The sequence below is a fragment of the Onychomys torridus genome, chromosome 6 (genome assembly GCF_903995425.1).
Source record: "Onychomys torridus chromosome 6, mOncTor1.1, whole genome shotgun sequence".
In the NCBI taxonomy this organism is placed as follows: domain Eukaryota; kingdom Metazoa; phylum Chordata; class Mammalia; order Rodentia; family Cricetidae; genus Onychomys; species Onychomys torridus.
Genome location: NC_050448.1, coordinates 108106712 through 108127173, shown reverse-complemented (window position 1 = coordinate 108127173; position 20462 = coordinate 108106712). Strand labels below are relative to the sequence as shown.

Sequence of the window (20462 nt, the reverse complement as noted above, 5' to 3'; positions counted from 1 at the left end):
GGTTTTCTCCCCTCTGTCTGCACTGACACTATGTTCCAAACCACCTTATTTCATGTCCATGTATTTCCCAAGGTACTTGGGACAGATACAGACCACATTAGTGTAAATGAATCAAGTACTTAGCATGTGCTCAGTAAATATCTGCTAAATAAAAATTAGCCCAAATTCACCTTAATGATGAGAGGGAGAAAAGAAAAAGAATATTCCTCCTTAAAACAAAACAAAAGCCATAGGAAGATGGTGGACTAGGGGCCACACTGGAAGAAGTGGGTAACAGTTGAAGAAATAAATAGAGCAAAAAAAATTTCACCAGTCCATCAGCTGCTTTTCCAGGTCCAAGTCTACTGATCAACAAGGTTCTTCTACAACTGGACATCTACTTTCCAGGCAAACTGGACTCAAAGACACCTACCAAGAAATTTACAAAACTGGTGCTAGTGGGAACTCCAAAAAGGGGTTCCTAGCAACTGTGGCGAGGGCCTCTTTCAGTGTCCCAACAGGAAGAGACAGGAACTAAACACAAACACTTATCCATCAGTGTGCTTTAGGCACCACACAGCCAACCATTCCTGCAGTGGGGCAGAGCTGGCCTTGGTTATCCACAGCCCACAGAACAGATTCAAGAAAATGGCACATGCAAAGAAAGCTGGGGGTCCCAGGAGAGGAAGAGCACCCTTTAAAAACACATGGAGCACAGCTAGATCAGGGCCGCAGAGAAAAAGCAGTGGGTCCACGAAGAGACAAAACTGGCATTCAGGCCAGGGATCTCATTTCCTTAACATTTCTGTCCAGCTGTCCTTCCCCATGACAGCCATTGCTCACCTGCCCCAGAGTCCATTCCCTTCTGTCTCCACCCAGCTGCCCTCTCTCTACAGCTAAGTCTTATCTATACAGTACAGTGGGGCATAGAAGGAGGCCAACACTATCCCCACTGTTAGCTCCTTTTCAATGATTCTCTCTCTTCTCTCTTCCCTTTTCCTCCTTCTCTTTCTCATATCCATTCCTCATACTGTCACATTGCCCAGAGCCCAGAGATGCCCTGGTTTACAATATCTGGGCACCCATCTCTACCTCTCTTCAAAAGTCTAATGCTAATCGAAGCTCCCACACATCCACCACTTTTTCTTCTGCCTCAGTTATTCCCACTCCTGTCTCTCTCCCACTTCCCATCTAACAACCCAACATTATGACAGACTCACTGTGATTGTTCACCCTTTCCTTCCCTTTCCCTCATACTAACATATTAACACAGACGGTACTGATGGGGTCTTTACTTCCTAAATAACCTGTACTTAGCAAGTGTCTGTTTTCCAGTAACCTGCTACTCTGTTTAGTCAGAGTGGGTTAACTACTGGGTAGTGACTGCTGCTGAGAAAGAAGCACCCACCCCACAGGGACAGACTGGAGACAGGGCATGGGGACTGGAACACCATTCTACCAGATGAAAATGTCACCACAACTGTACTAAGTAGGACCCAGTCTCTCCTGGACCCTATAAACACATCCACCGAAAGAAGACAGACAATCTGAATTAAAAGAACAACAACAAAAAAAAAATAGTGAAAATCTTAAGCAATGATATAATCCAGATCCCAGTGCAAAGTCACAAGTGACATGAAAACCAAGAATACTTGTTTCCTCCAAGCTATTAACCACATATTAATGAACACTGATCAAAATAACTTACACAAAATTCTAGATGAAGTCAAAAGAATAATTATACATTCCGAGGACTTCAATATTTTACAAGATGAAATAAACAGCTGAACAAAATAGTGAAGTCAATCCACAATATGAAAATATAATTTAATAAAGAGATAGAAAGATTGAAGAAAGCCCAAGCTAAGAGGATGACAGAAATGAAAACACAATAGAGCTTTGGCGACCAGTGGAAAGCATCCCCAATAGAATGGATCACATGGAAGACAGAATATCAGGCTATGAAGACAAAATAGAGGACTGATCATTTAGACTAGGTCAATCATAAACTTTAAAAAAACATATGACTATACTACATAAAAACCCTGAAACTACAGGAAAAGACAAAAACCTATATATTACAGGCCTACAAGAAGGAGAACTTCATGAAAAAGTCATAAAAAAGGTTTTTAGTAAAATCATAGAAGAAAATAGATACAAGAGGCACATAAGACACAAGACAGGCAGGGCCAGAAAGAAACTCCTTGCATCATATTATAGTTAAAGCACTAAACATACACTGTACACTGAAAACTGTAGAAAAGAACAGTTAAGCGACAGGCAAACCCATCAGGATGACAGCAGATGTTTCGATCTGAACCATGAAAGCAAGGGCTTGGACTGATGTATTTCAAACTTTGAAAGATCAAAATTGCCAATCCACTGTAACATACTCAGCAAAACTATCATAAGTGATGTAAAAGCAGAGTATAGGAACTTATGACCATCAAGCTGGTCCTGTAGAGGATACTTCCCTGGGAAGAGTATTGCAGTCAGGGAAAAAGATAAACATACCCAAGAGACTACAGAATGCAGGAGGAAAAAGTAAATGATGCTATGACACTCATTAAACAAAACTAAAATGTCCCAAACACTACAAAATTAAAAACAAAACAAAACAAAACACCAACCCCCAAGGGAACAATAATACACACATTTCAATAATTACTCTGAATGTCAATAGTCTCAGTTTACCCACAAAAGGATGCAGACTGTAGACCGCACTAGAATCCTACTTTTGGTTGCCTCTGAGAAATGTATGTTAGTGAAATAATAAAAACAGGTATTCCAAGTAAAGAAATGAGAAGACATTGTTACTCTAATATCTGACAAAAATAATTAAAACTAATTCTTGTCAAAAGAGATAAAGATGATTAGTTGATATTGACCAAGAAAAAAAAATCAACCAAGAAGACATTACAATCCTAAACATATATGCATCACATATATAGGCTAGATTTTTCTTGTTTTCATAAAATTAAGAAAGGATTTTCCATTTTTACTTTAAAAAATTTTCCTTATTTCTAAGAGTTAAGTGGTCTTATTTTTTGTTTTATTGCTTTCCTGTTTCAACTGAATAATATACAAGCTTAATGAACCATTCACTGCTTAGAGAGAGAGTCTTATAGGTCACGAAGTACATAAAGCTAATATATATATAGGTCTAATGTTAAAAACCACACACTTAGAATGTGAACATTTTTGCATTAAAATGGAAGCTTTTCTATGTTAGGGACTTGGTAATAAACACTATACTTGAATCTCTAATACTACTATTGGGTTATTTTTTGGTTTAAATGAAGCTTTGAACTGCTAAGCAATAGCTACATATCAATCATACATGTTCTGACAATATTATCTTTCTTAAATTTGGCTATTCCCCCTTTTCACAGTATAAACTAAATATATTCTATAATGAAAATAGTAATCTGTTTCTAAATAAAACTTCATATGAAAAAGTCATTATCAGTACTCACACTATTTCTTAGAACACACTGAAATTGACTTGTGACCTAAAACGTATTCTCTTGAAGGAGGATCCTATGTTGTGGACCAGTGGTGCTTGCACTCACTCTGTGCAGATGCATTTGAGGTAAGTGACTTTAAACACTGAAAAGTAGTAAGAGAGAGGATGCATGGATGATCATAAGATCCAAACACTTAGGATACCACCAAAGACAGAGAAACAAAATACCCTGATACCTCTTATAGCTGGGACAGGCAGAATCCCCTTTGCAGGAGAAATCCAAGAGAATTCTGTCATATTTTATCAGTGCAGATGCTGGCAATCCTAGCTACTAGACATTTTTACCACCTTCACAAGGTGGAGGTATCCTGGGTTTGGAGAAGGATTTCATATATCATACATTCAATACCTACGGTGCTACAGTCTGGAGCCATCTTGAGACATGAGTTAATGCCTGATTTTGAACTCATCTAGAGGTCATAAAGTCCTAAATATTCCCATCTTTGGGATTCCTCAGCCATTATGCATCACTGACTTACAGGAAATGCACACACACCTTGTGAACCTTTTTCTGGCCCATATGAGGGACTCTGACCCAGGCCAATGGGTGAGCTGCACTGTAGGGGATAACAGAAGGGGAGTGGAGGGTATCACTGTTGAAAAACAGCAGATTAGAGTACAACAGTTCTGAGCCCCAGGCTCTGGCTAGCTCCCTGTGAACTCACACTAGCAGCAGGACCAAAGCCAAGTACCTAGTTGTTTCCTGTTGTCCCATCCTCACTGTACCATGCTACAGTGGCTATTATAGAAAAGGTGGAGCAGTAAGTAATCCTGTAGTTCTACTGATAGCTGGTTTGCAGGGCCTTGAGCAACTCTAGATCAAACACTGCTGCTAAAGGAGGGGAAAAAACAAACAAACTGGCCGGGGGGTGGTGGGGGCGGCGGTGGCGGTGGCGCACGCCTATAATCCCAGCATTCGGGAGGCAGAGGCAGGTGGATCTCTGTGAGTTCCAGGCCAGCCTGGTCTACAGAGCTAGTCCAGGACAGGCTCCAGAGCTACAGAGAAACCCAGTCTTGAAAAACAAACAAACAAACAAACAAACAAACAAAAAACAAAAACAAACAAACAAACCTAGATCCAGCTGTTGCACCAACCATGGGTGCAAATGAAAATTTGCTCATACCAATCAAGACCAGACAAGACAAGATCCTGGACAAGTGCTGCTGCCCACAAAGAGTAGCATTATGGCTTCCATTTGCCATCTTATCTATACAGCTCCCATCCTCTAATGGATCCAACAGTCTACTGAAGATAGGACTGGGTATGAGTGCCACAGAGGTAGGGCTTTGGTTTCTACCAATGACTCTTTAGCTGCAACATCTGGTGCCAGGCCACTGTCTGGCTGAAGGACAAGTGTTTTAGGACTCTCCCCACTGCTGGGGCTACAGTGTCAGAGGGTCTTGCTAGAAGCATAGTAAGAACCAATAGGGCTTGAGGAAATTTGGGTTTTCAGATATGGCCCACTATTCCCACTGCAGAAGTAAATACAGTGAGTCCCACACAGCCCATTGCTATCATCAACACCATCCCTGCTGGAACTTCAAGTGCCACCATTTTTGTGTGGCTCATAGAATAGTAGGCTTCTGATTCGATCTCAATCTGCACTGTATCCAGATTCATTAATCATAGCCAAAGAAGCTATAGGGAAACTATACTATGACACCAATTTAGAAAGACAGCCAGAATTGTATTCAGACTGACCCATTGATAGAAAATATCTCAATGCAGGAGCATAAGAAATATGAAAACTCAAGGCAACATGTATCTAAAAGCATACAGTAAAAACTCTTTAGTAACAGATTTCATACCTGTACAGATGAAATACACCACAAAGAATATTTCTAAATGGTGATTAAAAAGCTCAATGAGGACTAGAGAGATGGCTCAGCCATTAAAGGGTAGGCTCACAACCAAAAATAAAAAGCTCAATGAAATCCAAGAGAAAACAAATAAACTATTAAAATGAAATAAGAAAGATAATTGAAATATGAATTAGAAATTCAGCAAAGAGACAGAGATTTTGAGATTCTTGGAAATGAAGAGATAAATACATCATCTAAAATTAAGATTGTTAAAAGCCCCTGTAATAGATTAGATTATGTGTAAAAAAAATATCTGTGCTGAAGCCAGGTCTTCTGAAACAGCCCAGATACCTCTCACCCCTAGACAAAAAACCAAGAATAAAGAATGTATTCAAGTCCTTTATGACACCAACAAACAAACAAATATCCACAGTTTTAGAATAGAAAAGTGAAAAGAAAGAAGTTTATGGCAAAAGAAAACTATTCAATGAAATCGGAGTGGAACATTCTCCCAACCTTGGGAGAGACATGATAGCCACATATAGGAGGCATATAGAACACCAAATAGACAAGACCAGAAAAGATCTCCACGTGACATGTTATATTCAAACTGTAAAAAGTTCAGAGGGAAAAAAAAAATCTCTAAAACTTGTAAGAGAAAGACACCAAATCAATTAAAGAGTTTCTCTATTACATAGGTATATTTGCCAGGAAAAAAAACAAAAACAAAAAAAAACTGTACCAAAAACTGTATTCCAGGAGGAAACAGAAAAGTGTATTTCCAGTTGTGAAAAAGAAAAACAGTCATCAAGAACACTATACCCAGCAGAGAGATCTTTCAGAACTGAAGGAGGAATAGAGCCTTTCTAAAGAAAATTAAATAGGTTTATAACTTTCTGATCAGTCTTACAAAAGATACTTAAGCCTATAAATGACAGATAGGTACCATCACTTCTTGGCCATTTGGCTAAAATCAGTGTAAAACATGTACATCGTGGAAGAACATAAAAACCATGAGAAGAACAGTTACATAAAAAGAAGAAAAGAATCAAGCACTATCAAACCACAAAGATGGACAGGGAAGGAATAAAAGAAGAAAAAGTATTTCAAAGAAAGAACAGACAGGAGTAAGTCCTTATCTATCAATAATAATGAATAAAAATGGACTGAATTATTCAATTAAAAGACACAGACTGGTTGAATATATGTAAAAATATCCTTTAAACTCAACGACACACACTCAAGAAACTTACATGCCCTCTATAGACAGAGATGGAAAGGAGGGACAGATGATATTCCAAGCAAATGGAAATCTGAAGCAAGCAGGAGTAGCTATCCACACACTCTGCAAAACGGACTTTAGGATAAACAAGTTAATATGGAGACAAAAAGTGCATCATCCAAGGATCAAGGGTCAACTCACCAAGAAGGCATGGTGACTTACTTACACCTCTAATCCGAGCAGCAGAGTAAAGACAGCCTACAGAACGAGAGGAAACATTTCCCACTACTCACTTGACAAAGGGCTGATAGCTAGAATATACAGAGAATACACACAGTAAAGAGAATAGATGAAAAACTAAATGTTCTGACCTCATACTGATTTGAACAGCCCAACAAAATAATATTTAGTTGGACTTTGTGTCAATATTTTAGTCTTGATATTATGTTAGCCAAATAAACCCACGTATTTTTGTTTTTCTGTGCACTTTACTGTGAACTATCCATCTTATTTAGAAGTACACAAGTGACTGTACATGTCAGTGTACACCCAGTGAAACTGGAAAAAAATAGTGAATTCTTGAGACTTTGGAGTACTATGTGAGCTGGATTAATATATATATACACTTGAATTATCAAGGGTACAAAACATTTTTCACTACTGATAAAATAGCCATTTCTAAGTTATACTGCATTAATTAGCTTGTTTCAACTCTCAAATGGGAGATAAAAACACTTTAGAGATTAGTTTAGAGGAAGAAAATATACTTGAATACCTGCAAACTATAAAGCCCTATGAGACTATTTTTAATTGTTCAAATTATATAGTATATTGAAACTAAATTTTATATTTGACTTTTAGACACTATTCTATCATACAGTATAAAAATGTTTGAAAGACACATAAAGCATTCCTTACAAAGTTGAAGACCATTCAGTGAATGTTCTATTTTACTCATGACAATACTATATGCAAATATTTACCATTATGTGAATAAAATAAAGTTTTTAATATCTTGGGCTACTATATGTATTCTTAATTGAGTTATTGTGAAAAAGAACAATAATTCTTGCTTTTTCACAGATTGTCCATAATTAAGTTATACTATTCATAAACAAATTCATAGGCTGCTCAAATTTGTCAAAGAGATACAGAAATATCTAAAGTTAACCACCATCTTATCTAAATAGCACATTCAGTTAAAAAAAAATCCATTTCAACCTTGTGGCTGAGAGAGCACCATTGGCAAATGCTTAGGCTCCACAAACCAAAGGATGGATCGATCCATCACTGGCACCTCAGGAGCTAGGCCTGGGCTGTGCACCTGTGACCCCTGTACTGGGGATGTGGACATAGAAGGACATCTAGCTTGGGCTAAACCTGGTGAACTCCAAGCCCCCCCCCCCCCAAAGATTCTGTCTCAAAAATAAGATGGAGCAACACCCAACATTGATCTCAGAGTTAATCTCTGATTTCTGCATTCACACCTCCCCACCCAAAAATGAAAATCTGTTTTATCTGTTTTTTCATCCTATTCATCAAAAGTTCATACCTTTACTCACTGTTTTCTTCAATTAGTGAACTCTGAACCAAATTCTCAAGCAGGCTTTTTTTTTTTTTTCTTTGCTATTTTAAGGATAAAACTGGATGGGAGAGATCTTGGCAGGAGATGAAATAATTCTTTTGGCAATTCTTTAGCGGCTTGAAAATCAAAACGGTATTAAAACTAAGAAGTAAAGGTCAAAGTGAAATTTTAAACTGAAATTACTAGGGTAAAACTGCCAGAAAGATTCCTTCTCTTGAAAGGCAGCCTCTGGCTCTTCCCCTGCCTTACTGTTGGTGCGTTCTGAATGTAAAGTGATGTGATGGTGCTGCTGGCCTAGCAAAGGAGACGGAATGCCAGAACATCACCCCAACATACAAATTATTTAAATTTAGAAGATTATTGTCATTACGTTCTATAGACTTTACAGTGTTGAACTTTTTATTCCTTAATTACAAGCATGTAAAAATAATTGTTACTAGTTTAGATTCTTGCTATATATCATGCACTGAGTGGATACTTTGTACATTATTTGAAAAATGACTTTGCTATGCCTAGGTGTTACCATGTGATAATCGTGCCAATGTGCCTGGACTAAGAAATGCACAGAAGAGGGTGAAGCATACTGTATGTGCCTGCGACATTTCCATATGTGAGCACATCAAGAGCTTCCTGAATAAGGAATGCATTAAACCACTGGTGGGTTCTAACATGCTGCCATTGTTGAGAGGTCGTGGAAGCCACAGGCAGGGTCAAGGTGGAGGAAGGAAGGCCCTAGGGCGGTGTCTCTGGGCTGGGTCTTGCCTGACCTCTTTCTGCATCCCCTCCCTGCTTTCTGGCTCATTGTAGGAACTGCTCTATTCCACTGCACAGCTCCTAATAGAACAGACCGACCCCTTTGGAACTGCAAGCCAAAACGCATTTTCATTCTTGAGTCTTCGTATTCTGTCAACGTAACACGTGTTAGCACTTATAAATAGGTAATGGAGCCTGTGGATTATTCAAAGTAAAAAACAAGCAGCGTTGAAATGGAAGCCAACTCTATGAAACAGTAAACATGTTTTTTTCTACTATCAAAGGATGTTAAAGAATCTAACATAAGCTAGGCATGGAGCTGTAAGACTTAAACCCAGCACCTGGGAGGTAGAGGTAGGAGGATCTCTGTGAGTTCTAGGCTAGCTGGGAACACATAGGTAGGCCTTATCTCAACAACAATAACAAAAATGAAAAAGAAAGAGAAAAGACTAACACAACAGTATGGCACTATATGAATCTAAATTGTGAGTGTCCTAATTTTAATGAATATGCAGCACACATATTTTTTCTGTCTACTTTCCTTTCTACTAACATTTAAATTTGAACCTTCAGAAACAGGGGAAAGAGGACAACATTTCAGATGAAAAATATTTTATATAGGGGCTGTAGAGATGGCTCAGCAGTTCGGAGCACTTATTCTTCCAGATGACTTGGGTTCAATGCCCAGCATCCACATGGAGGCTCACAGTCATCCATAATTCCAGTTCCATGGGATTAGACATACTCTTCTGACCTCTGAGGGTATGAGGCACACATGTGGTATACATACATATAAGTAGGCAAAACATTCATCCATACAAATAAAGTTTAAAAAATAATTTTAAAATAACACATTAAATATTACCTTTTATCCCAGTAAATGCCAATCCTCCCCTTGGGAGGCCTACTCCACTTTTGGAAGACTAGTGAAAATACTTATTTCCTAGTACAGATTCTTACTCTTCTCTCTTGAGATCCTTTAGTAACTTCTTATAACTTTTCTCATATATACCCATGGGGCTGTCACCTCTTTATCACCCAGGTTCCTGTCTGTTGTTAGTAAATACAATTAGGTTGCAACTGGAAATGTGAAAACATTCCTTTTTACACATTAAAGTCTATCCTATTAAATTTACCTGGTTGTCACTAAAACAATGAATATATGCATATTAATATATTTTATTTCATGAAAATAATTAAGATAATACAAAATTGGGATCTTTGGTTGGGCAGTGGTGGTGCACGCCTTTAATCCCAGCACTTGGGAGACAGAGCTAGGCAGATCTCTGTGAGTTCAAGGCCAGCCTGGTCTACAGAGTGAGGTCCAGGACAGGCACCAAAACTACACAGAAAAACCCTGTCTCGAAAAACCAAAACCAAAACCAAAACAACAACAACAAAAAAATTGGGATCTTTGGAACACATAAGTTGTAAATAACAGGAATAAGAAGGCCAATATTGAAAAATATAATGGAATAGTTTTCCAAACATTTCTTTTGTCATGAACAAGTAAGTTCCTATTATAGCAACAACTTTTAACACTGCTTTTTAGAAGTTTTTTTTCCTTTGCTTCTGTAATCTCATATAACAAGTTGGTATATTACTAGCTACTATTCTTATGTAGAAAATAAAATAAAACTAGTCATCAGAAGAATATGTCCAAACAATCTTACTCACTGTAACATCAAAGGATTCAGAGGTTTTCTGAAATAACCGTGTAAACACAATCATATTTTAGGAAATAGCTACTTTAAAAGAACTTAAGTGACACTATATGAACAGTAACAATACTAGGACATACCAACAGTCCATCTTCCAGGATTTAGAACTGGTGTCTGTAGTACATACCAGGTCTGTCTTTGGAGGATCTGTACAGTCAATCGAGAAGTAAGGTGTTGAGCTTCGGACTCCGCTGCTCTCAGAGGCTGGTTTTGGGGGTTGAGCATGCTGTCTGTATGTAGCGCTTTTAGGAGTCCAACAAAACAGACTGACTGACTCTCGTACGCAGCGTTCAATGTCAATTTCTGGGCAGAACATAAGAAAACGGAAAATCTATAGAATTTGGACTGTATTGTTAAAAAACAATTCACATTTGTATATGTATATGAAATAAGATGAAAACTAAGTAGGAAAGAATCCAACAAAAATTAATGAGCATATTAATGATTGTGGGAGATATTTGTTTATTATTATATGTATATCTGTATTTAAATATATATACATGTCATTATGTATGGGTTTTATTTGACATTATTTATGTATGCATGAACATTTTTGTGTATTTCAGTATATCATCTAAATACCATAAAATATGTGTCATTTAACAATCTTATACATTCACTCAGATAAATGTTTCTCCTTTGCAAATTAAAATGGAGGCTTAGATGTAGGAATAGGTAAACAAAAGACTCAGATGTTGCTTCACTACAGCTTGTAGTAAAATTCACTAAAAGTTTCAAAGCTCTTTAGTAAATAAAACATAATGCATTCAAAGAAAAATTGATCGAAACCTCAGTGTAGGCATTTCCCCATCATTTATAATTTCCTGAGTTAAATGAGGTCTTCTTTCATAGAGATCAAATGCACTTAATTAAAAGGATTTTCAAAAAGAACAGTTTTCATAGATTTCCTTTCCTTTCTCAGCTTTGATGCAGAGGCATATATGTGATCATCACTACTCTAAAGCACTGTTTTGATTGGACTGTAGATGAAGAATTAACTATTTCTATATGAGAAAGGTGGAGCAAGGCAGTAGGAATTTCATATGACTAAGATGGAGTCTGGCACTGGCTACTTTTGCCCCTTCTTCATTCCTAAAACCAGGAAATAGAACTATTCTCACTTTGTCTGCTGAAGTTCAATCGTGTCAGTTCGGACAGGCAAGGGTAAAAATATGTGTTTAAAATCCAAATGGATAAGTTTTCTATTTCTCTAAGGAGAAGAGGAAACAGGCATGAAAGATTGGGTGGACAGTGTGTGGGTTACGGACCTGACTACACGGAGAAACACATTATTGATAAAGCACACTTCTGATGGGGCTAACTGGGAGAAGGTGGGCTGGTGGGTCTGGAAGGATATTTAATCATTTCCCTTCTTGCTCTCTTTTGATATTTCCTCTGCTACATATTTCCTGCAACCTCACCACAGGCCCAGACAGCAGAATCAAGTAACCACAGACTGAAAGATCCGAATCTGTGAGCCAAAATGAATCTCATTTAAGTGGTTTATCTTGTTATAGAGACAGAAAGCTAACAGTGCATGCCTTATGAATTTAGAATTGTTTGTCATCATGAAGTAGAGACTCTCTGGAGAAGGAAAATAGCACTTATCAGGTCCCTACTATGTGACATGGCTTTATATTCTATGTTCTTGGTCTATTTAATTTTCACAGTGATCCTGAAGTCAGGCCATTCCCACACTAGCCATTTCTGTTGGGAGAATGAGCTAACACACTAGGAAGTAAATGACTATTAAGTGTGTTGCTCATCCTATTTAGGATGTCTGAGCTACTAAAGGATTCTGGGCATCCTGATTCATTTAGATTTGGAACATAAACAGCAGTTCTGGAAAGATCAGCTACTCAATTAAGCATTACTTTATCTGCTCTTAGCAATTTTTGCCAACTTCATAGATGGTTACTTCCAAGGTTACACAAAGAGATCAGATTTTAGATTTCATCACTCCACATGGTATTCCTACTATAAAATTCTATAAAGAAAGAATTAAACAAGATTTGAAAAATAAGTGAATTTATTTGAATATGATGTTAATATAGTGAAATATGTTTTTAAAAATTCTACCATTATCAACCTGAAGACAAACACCAACTAGAAGAAAAATAAAATTTTAAGAGTTGTCTCTATATGTTTACAAAGATGAACATTTTATTTTAGAAAACTTTAAACTAAAATAATTGAGATTGAATACTTATTAGCTAAGAGAAGAAATGATCAGTTATATAAATTTTATTTAATACTATGTAGTCTGTAAAGAAACAGAATTTCAGTCCGTAGATTTTTTTTCTCTAGTCTTCAAATCAGTTTGACACATCTGTCACCCAGCAAAACCTCAAATCGAGTCAGTGATCCACATCGGTGGCACAGCTCCACCTGTCACCAGCAAAGGGAAGTGTCAATCTGTATGTGATGTCAAAGAACGCCCCTAGCCCTGCATAAGGGGTGCAGTGAACCCTGAAAGTCTGCAGAGGTCCCGCCCAGCCTGACTGTCCGTACTAGCAGATGTCCCATTTTCCACTCACCTCACTTGTCCATCTTTAACTCTTCCCAGAGAGTTTTCCCACAACCAAAATAAAATGCAAATGTGTCTTATAAACTGTATGATACACAACCATTTTTATAGCACAATCTCTTGTCTACAACACTGGTATTTTTTTAAAACCTTACATTTTAAATTAAGTACCAACCCTTGTTAGGGTCTCTCAGGTTTGAATCAAGACCCATAAAGTTTTTTGTGACTGAGTGAAATAAATTTTCTAACTCTCAGGTTTCCTCATCCTCACCCATCAGTATCATATCTCTCAGAAAAACTGGAATATCTTTATTGTGATAAAAAGCACATTTCATGTTTTATTTTTTGTTGATTTATCTTTTTCATACATGAGCAGTCAGGTTAAAAAGATCTCTCTATTTAAGCCCCCGCTTCTTTGTCTGATGGTAATGAATTGTGTCTGAGATATACTGCATCCCTGCTTCCATGACAATCTTTACTATGATTTTTTGCGCTCTCTCTCTCTCTCTCTCTCTCTCTCTCTCTCTCTCTCTCTCTCTCCCCCCCCCTCTCTCCCTCTCCCTCTCTCTTTTTCCCTCTTCCTCTCCCTCTCTCTCTCTCCTCTCTCTTCCTCCCTCTCTTTTGGAACAGGGTAAGACACACATTTTCTTGACTTACTTCTTGATAGAGCTCACTTTCCAGGAGCCCCTATGAGGGTGCACAGACAGCAGCACACCTTTGCATCTATTCTGTCTCTGACGTTGGCTTTACTAGCCACAGCACTCCAAGGTTGCATCCTTTTCCAAGTTATGAAGGACTCTACTTCATCTCTAAGAAGTAGGTGAAATTTGAATTTGAGAAATGTACATGTGATTTATTGCTTTTGTGTGCTTTCAAGATCTCTGCCTTCTCAAATTTCATAATGATTTAAAAAAACTACTTCACAGAGTAAGGGTTTTATGTTAGAAAAGTTTAGAAAGTACATAAACTTTAAAAATTAAAGTAGCTAGAAGTAGGGAATCCCTACATTGCTAAGATTTTTCTATTTGCACCGTGGTTTTCAAAAGAATGCTATGATGTATAAGTTTGGGTTAAGTCTAAACACTGTTTTTTTTATGCAAACAGGAAAAGGTCACCTTTTGCTTATTTAGTGCATTTGTACAGTGACCAAGGTGCATTACTAGTCTTTATGAGGGGGAGTAATGGCTCAGAAACTGGGGAGTTGGCCCCAGATTTGGAGTAAGCCTTAGTTAGATCTACAAAGCTATATTCTTGGACTAAGTTTTAAAAACTTTAAACCAGACACACATTAATAAAGAATAAAACCAAATAGAGACAGAAAGAAGATACACCAGGTATTTAATGCTCTGGAATAAAGTCAGAACTCTTTAAAGAAAAATGATTAAAGCCAGACTATAATTTATGTCTATCAATAGCAACTATATAATCAACAATGATACCTAAAGCAGAAAATGTAATATTTGTTTCTCATGGTATGTTCTTTCTACTAAAGAAGCAGAACAAAAATTATCTAGATACTGGACTTGACAGATAAGGGTACTGATGTAATTATAAATATGTCAGGGGCCTAGACGGAGAACACTCAAGGCAAATGGACAGATGTAAAACAAAATAAAGAACCAACTTAGAACACGGCACAGGACACGAACTGAAGGAGCTGAAAGGACTTGAAGGCAAATGCAAAGAACTACAGGGAGGGACGGGTCAGACTGCAGACGGCCACAGACAGGCCTCACTGACGAGCAGCGGCTGTGTAAACACGGAGACTCGCTGTGGCTTCTCCAGCATGTCCAAGACATCTGTGAACACCACATCAAATACACTGTGGGCTGCTGCAAGTGTACTTGTAAATACTTATCAACAACATTGCAGCTTACAGAGGGTAAGTGAAATGACCACTTTTACAAAACTCTTACATTTTCCACCAGGTTGTAATGTATCAACTCTGTGTAAAGTGCAGGTCTCTAGAAAAATGACCAGTATATAATTCAAAGGTAAACTAAAGGCCAATAAAGATATTAAGGTAAATTAAATACGTTATCAATTAACCATTTTCTGTATCTGGCCACATTCTTATACATGTCTGCATTCTCAGTGCAGGCCCCTTGACTTGGGGTCTTTTTACTAAGCAGAGACCTTTTAGAGGCGTATCAGAGGTCACCTATGTAGAATGGGAGACCTCCTTCCAGTCTGACTCAGTGTTTTCCCACTTCTAGCCCTTTCCATGAACCCCCTCTCTGGCCTTCAAGTCCCTAACATTAGAGGGAACTTTTGCTGAGTAATAGCTCTTGACAGCAAATGAACCCCATGACTATGCTGACCCATCTGACTCTTGCTTGGTCAAGGGTGAGATGGCCCTTTCTCCAGCTTCTCTTCTTTCTAACGCTATCTCAGTAAACAATTAAAGGTTGACTTATTTTCAGTTAACATTCTTGCCATTATTCACAATTTCAACTCAGGTCATCAGTTCACCTGAGTTCACTTCATCTCATTACTATTGAAAAAATCTGATTATTGAAATAAACAATGCAGGAACTAAAAGCCCCAACCTGTAAAGCCTTTGGATGCTGAAAAATGAGGAAATAAGGACAGGAGATGTGGAGGAGTGCACTTCTATTAGAAAATACCATGAAGGAAGTTTCTGGGCCGATTAGACCATTCTCTATCTTCACTGGAGTGAGACACACGTATCTACTGAGAACTGTAAAGTGAGCTAAATTATATAATTCAAGTCCATACATCTCACCAAAATGTCTAAATAGAAGAAATCAAATAATTTTATACTTCTTTTCCTTTAAATTTGTTTATGTGTGATATTTATAGATTTAAATGAAGATACTCGATTTTGAATTGCATATTAACTGTATAATTAACTGCACACAGCTTCAGTTTTCCAAAAAGACTAATTTTTGTGTAAGAAAATGTTTTGCCTACATGTATATATGTTTTCCATGAGCATGTCTGTGCCAATGGAGGTGAGAAGAAGGCATTGGATTCCCTGGAAATGTAGTTATAGATGGTTGCAAGCCACCATGAAGGTGATGGGAATTGAACCTGGGTCCTCTGCAATAGCAGCAAGCTCTGAGCCATCTCTGGTCCCACAGCTTCATTTCTCATACTACAAATATGTTAGGATAGGGATGGTTTTCAATCTAACAACCTACTGGCTTCAACAATTTTTTTTCATTTTTCATATTTTTTAATTATTTCTTGAGAATTTCATACAATATATTTTGATCATATTCTTTTCCCTCCCTCAGATCTTTCCAGATCCTACCCTGACTACCTACACACCAACTTTATGTTCTTCCTTAGAAAAAAATAAAAACATAACAAAACAAGCACAAAACCACATGAAGTTTATTTTGTGTTGACCAACTCCTCCTGAGCATGAGGCCATGTACTGAGTATGCTTGGTATTTAACCTGGTGTCACCCCACTGAAGAAAATGGATTTTCTCATTCCTGATAGCTAAAATTGCAAATCTCTTGTTTTAGAGGTGGGACTTTGTGTCCACTTCCCCTTCTCCTTATTGGGATTTCATCTAGCTTGAACTTGTGCGGGTTTTATGCACATTGTCACAGTCTTTGTATGTTTATATGTGCATCGGGCCCCCAACAACTAACATTTGAAACACAGAATTTGTAAAAAGAAGACAATACAAACTCTAAGTACTGATATCTTATGAAAACAAAGTATTCCCTAAATACTACAACAGGACTCTGCACTACAGCAGACAGGCTATAACAGGCTTAACTTACTAGCAGAAACACAATGAACAGAAAAAAATATCACACCACAGAGCACCCTCTACACAGAAAAGTACACAACACTCTGAGGGTGGTAGCCCCTTTATCATCCTTTAGTGTCTTCAGATGAAGAATAACTACAATGAATAGTTACAGTATGATAGAGATTCAAAGAAAGACACATTGACCTTGGTCTGTCCTGTGAGGAGTCTGAGCAAGGACAGAATATCACATTAGGGCACGAGAGGCTCTAAGGCACTGCGCATCACTCAGGATTTGTCATGTAGTTCATTTTGGTGAAGAGCCCAATTCAATAAAAACTCTTTTACCAAATTCTTGAATGTACTCCAGGACACCTCTCTTCCTATTTCTTAGTGCACAGCATTTTGAAGATGCCCACTTCATCTTCCACACCATAGCTGGAATCATTTTTCTAAAATGCACATAATATCCTATACTTTTCCTTCTCATCCCTTTCAGATCACACACAGAGTAATATCCAGGTTCCTCAGCATGTCAAGCAATGCCTCCTCACTAGCACTCTGCCAGTGTCACCAATTTTTGTCACCACCACTGCCACAGCACAGCCAGCTCAGCTGTCTCCACCTTACATCCCAACCCTAGTCACTTCATTTGCCTCCAACCTGCATTAAGGTAATGTGCATTTTCACATCTGCATTGTCTTTGTGCTGCTTTCTCGGCTCCCAGTGTTTTATCACTATCCTGTACACAAATTAAGATATCTTATTTATCCCTACACCCCAAGTGCACAGTACAGTGCCTGTCAGAGAGTAAAGTTTGCTAAGTACTTGTTTAATGAATAGCATAGGTATCCTAGACAGTGAGCAAGGATCTTTTTACAGACAGTTCACAGGCATTGGATGCTTCTCAGCTTGTGAACACTGAAGCAAAGCTGCTGAGTTTTCCCAGTGCCAAGCATAACTGGATGTTTCCCAGTCACAATGAGATTCTTGCCCTATCATTTTGTTCTCTATGTGGCATTTTTATAGTCCTCAACAACTGGGGCTTGGCCTTGCTGACAGTGATGCAAATAAGGTCTTTGAATTATTTGTCCCTATTATATACTCTTCTTCACATAGGTAGATCTTGTCTACATTGAACAACCTGAAGGGAACAACATCCTTGCATATTTTGAGGAGATGTGGGAAGAAAGAACTACTTGATATTTATAGCATTATCTTTCAATGGAAGCTGTTTTATACAAACCTAGCCAGTTATAAACTATTTTACACTCTAGTCTTCAAATTATGCTCAGGTTTCAGAAAACTTGGGAGTGGTTCAAACATGTATTACTACTGCTTTAGTGCAGGCTCTGTTTTCAAGGGAATTACAAAACACTGGCCCACCCTGACTTCAGTTTTCATTAGTTACTAACATAGAAGGAGTGTTTCTTTTATTCACATGGATGTGTACCTGCACAATCCTATCTGAGGAGATTTGAAGTTGATGTCCACTACTGTGCTCCATGTTACTGACTGAGGCAAGGTATCCTGCTGAACCCAGAGCTTTATCAACTACACCTAGTCTGGTTAGCCAGCATGCTCACAGGTTCCCATTTCTGCATCCTGAGTGTTAGAATTACATGTGGTTAGTATATCTGGCCAGTTTTTACATGGATTCTGGGGATCTGAACATCAGTCCTCACCCTGTGTGGCAAGTGCTTTATCTACTGAAACATCTTCCCAGCCCCCACTTTTATGTTTTAAGAGAACTCCTTATGTCATTGTTATGAAAATCTTCTGGCTTCCTGGTCACAATATGGTAACCTTTATCAACGCTGTTACTGGCTTTGTATTTTCCCAAATTATTTATTTTGCTTAGAAATGATGCACTATAAGATTTTAAAAAAATCTCCCATTTTTCCATAAATAAGGCAGCAGTTGTATCTCCTTTACTCCCTTAACAAGGCTGAAAACAAACTGACATTTTGCAAAAAAAAAAAAAAAAAAAAAAAGACTTTCATGATGTTTTATTTCAGTGGCCATACAATCATGTCCCATGCCACCCCCCAAAAAAAACCTCCTCAAACTAACTGCTTTTTCATTTATGCTTTACAATTTTTAAGCTCAAAATAATTTAATATGCCATCTAAATGGATCCTTAAGTCAACATGTAATGTTTAGGAGTGGGTAGAAGAGAAGGGGCATAGATAAAATATCTCTAGTTTCTTTTATGCTTATCCCTTTGCAATTCCAAGATGTTCAGTAATGACAGACATAGACATGCACAGATATCACGAAGTTACAGGCTGAAAATGTGAATAGTTAATAGATTCAGAGTTTTGAACCATGAAACTAGCATGACCTTTATAGGCAGATCTGTCACTGAGTGATCATGAGAACAAGTTATTTTCTCTAAATCATGGAGACCTATCAGAGCATTTCCAAGAGGACACTCTGCTTTACTCAAGCTAAAGCTTCTGGAGCAGGCAGAGGAACAACAATGCTCTGTGAGTGTCAACATGGAATTCACACTTTTGTACCCGATATTACTTTCAACAATATTTTTATTTGTTTCAAAGTCATTGAAAAGTAAATATCTCTACAAATATTTTTTAAAATATGCTTTGTGTCCACAATGATGCTTTTTTGTCTGTACTTTGTATTCTCTTTTTGAGCCAGCTCCCCCTTGGTTCTAGCCTGTATAAAACATTCACAAGTTGTGGTTCTTTTAAGTACTTTCTTTATCTAGAAAATTTTCCTCTTTTCATTTTGTACCCTGTGGTGGTTTGAAAGAAAATGGTCCCCAAAGGGAGTGGCACTATTAGGAGGTGTGGTCTTGTAGAGAAGGTATGGCCTTGTTGGAGGAAGTGTGTCACTTGCAGGCAGGCTTTTGAGGTTTCATATATGCTCAAGATACTACACAGTGTCTGAGACCACTTCCTTTTGTCTGCAAGTAAAATTGCAGGACACCTGGCTACTTCTCCAGCACCATGTCTGCCTGCCTGTATGCTACCATGTTGTACAATGATAATAATGGACTAAACCTTTGAACTATAAGTGAACCACCACTGTGGTGGTATTGTGTTCCCTAAAATATTGTGCACTCTAATAAACTTATCTGGGGTCAGAGGACAAAACAGCCACTAGATAGACATAGAGGCCAGAAAATGGTGGCACACAAGCCTTTAATCCTATCACTTGGGAGGTAGAGATCCATACAGATCTCTGTGAGCTTAAAGCCACACTGGAAACAGCCAGGCATGGTGACTCATGCCTTTAATCCCAGGAAGTTAGCCTTTAATCCCAGGAAGTGATGGCAGAAAGCAGAACGGTATATAAGGTGTAAAAACCAGGAACTAGAGGAATTTGTCCAGTTAAGCTTTTAGGCAGCCAGCAACAGTTCAGCTGATATCCCTTTGGATATGAGGACTCAGAGGCTTCCAGTCTGAGGAAACAGGATCACCTGAGGAACTGGCAAAGTGAGGAAGCTGTGGCTTGTTCTACTTCTCTGATATTCCAGCCTTCACCCCAATAACTGGCCTCAGGTTTGTTTTTATTAATAAGAACATTTAAAGTTCCTGCTACACACCACGATTAAATGTTTTTCCTTTGTATGCGTTGCCATGGTCATAAT

The 20462-nt window shown here is 38.0% G+C and overlaps 1 protein-coding gene across 3 annotated transcripts in view; it reads right to left on the bottom strand.

Moving 5' to 3' along the window:
- The window catches only part of Tbck (TBC1 domain containing kinase), a 150146-nt gene that overhangs the window by 44373 nt on the left and 85311 nt on the right, over nt 1-20462 (bottom strand). For all 3 annotated transcript variants that reach the window (XM_036191440.1, XM_036191439.1, XM_036191441.1), the window contains exon 23: nt 10717-10892. In XM_036191440.1, coding sequence (XP_036047333.1) covers nt 10717-10892 — 176 coding nt within the window. The remainder of the gene's footprint in view (nt 1-10716; nt 10893-20462) is intronic.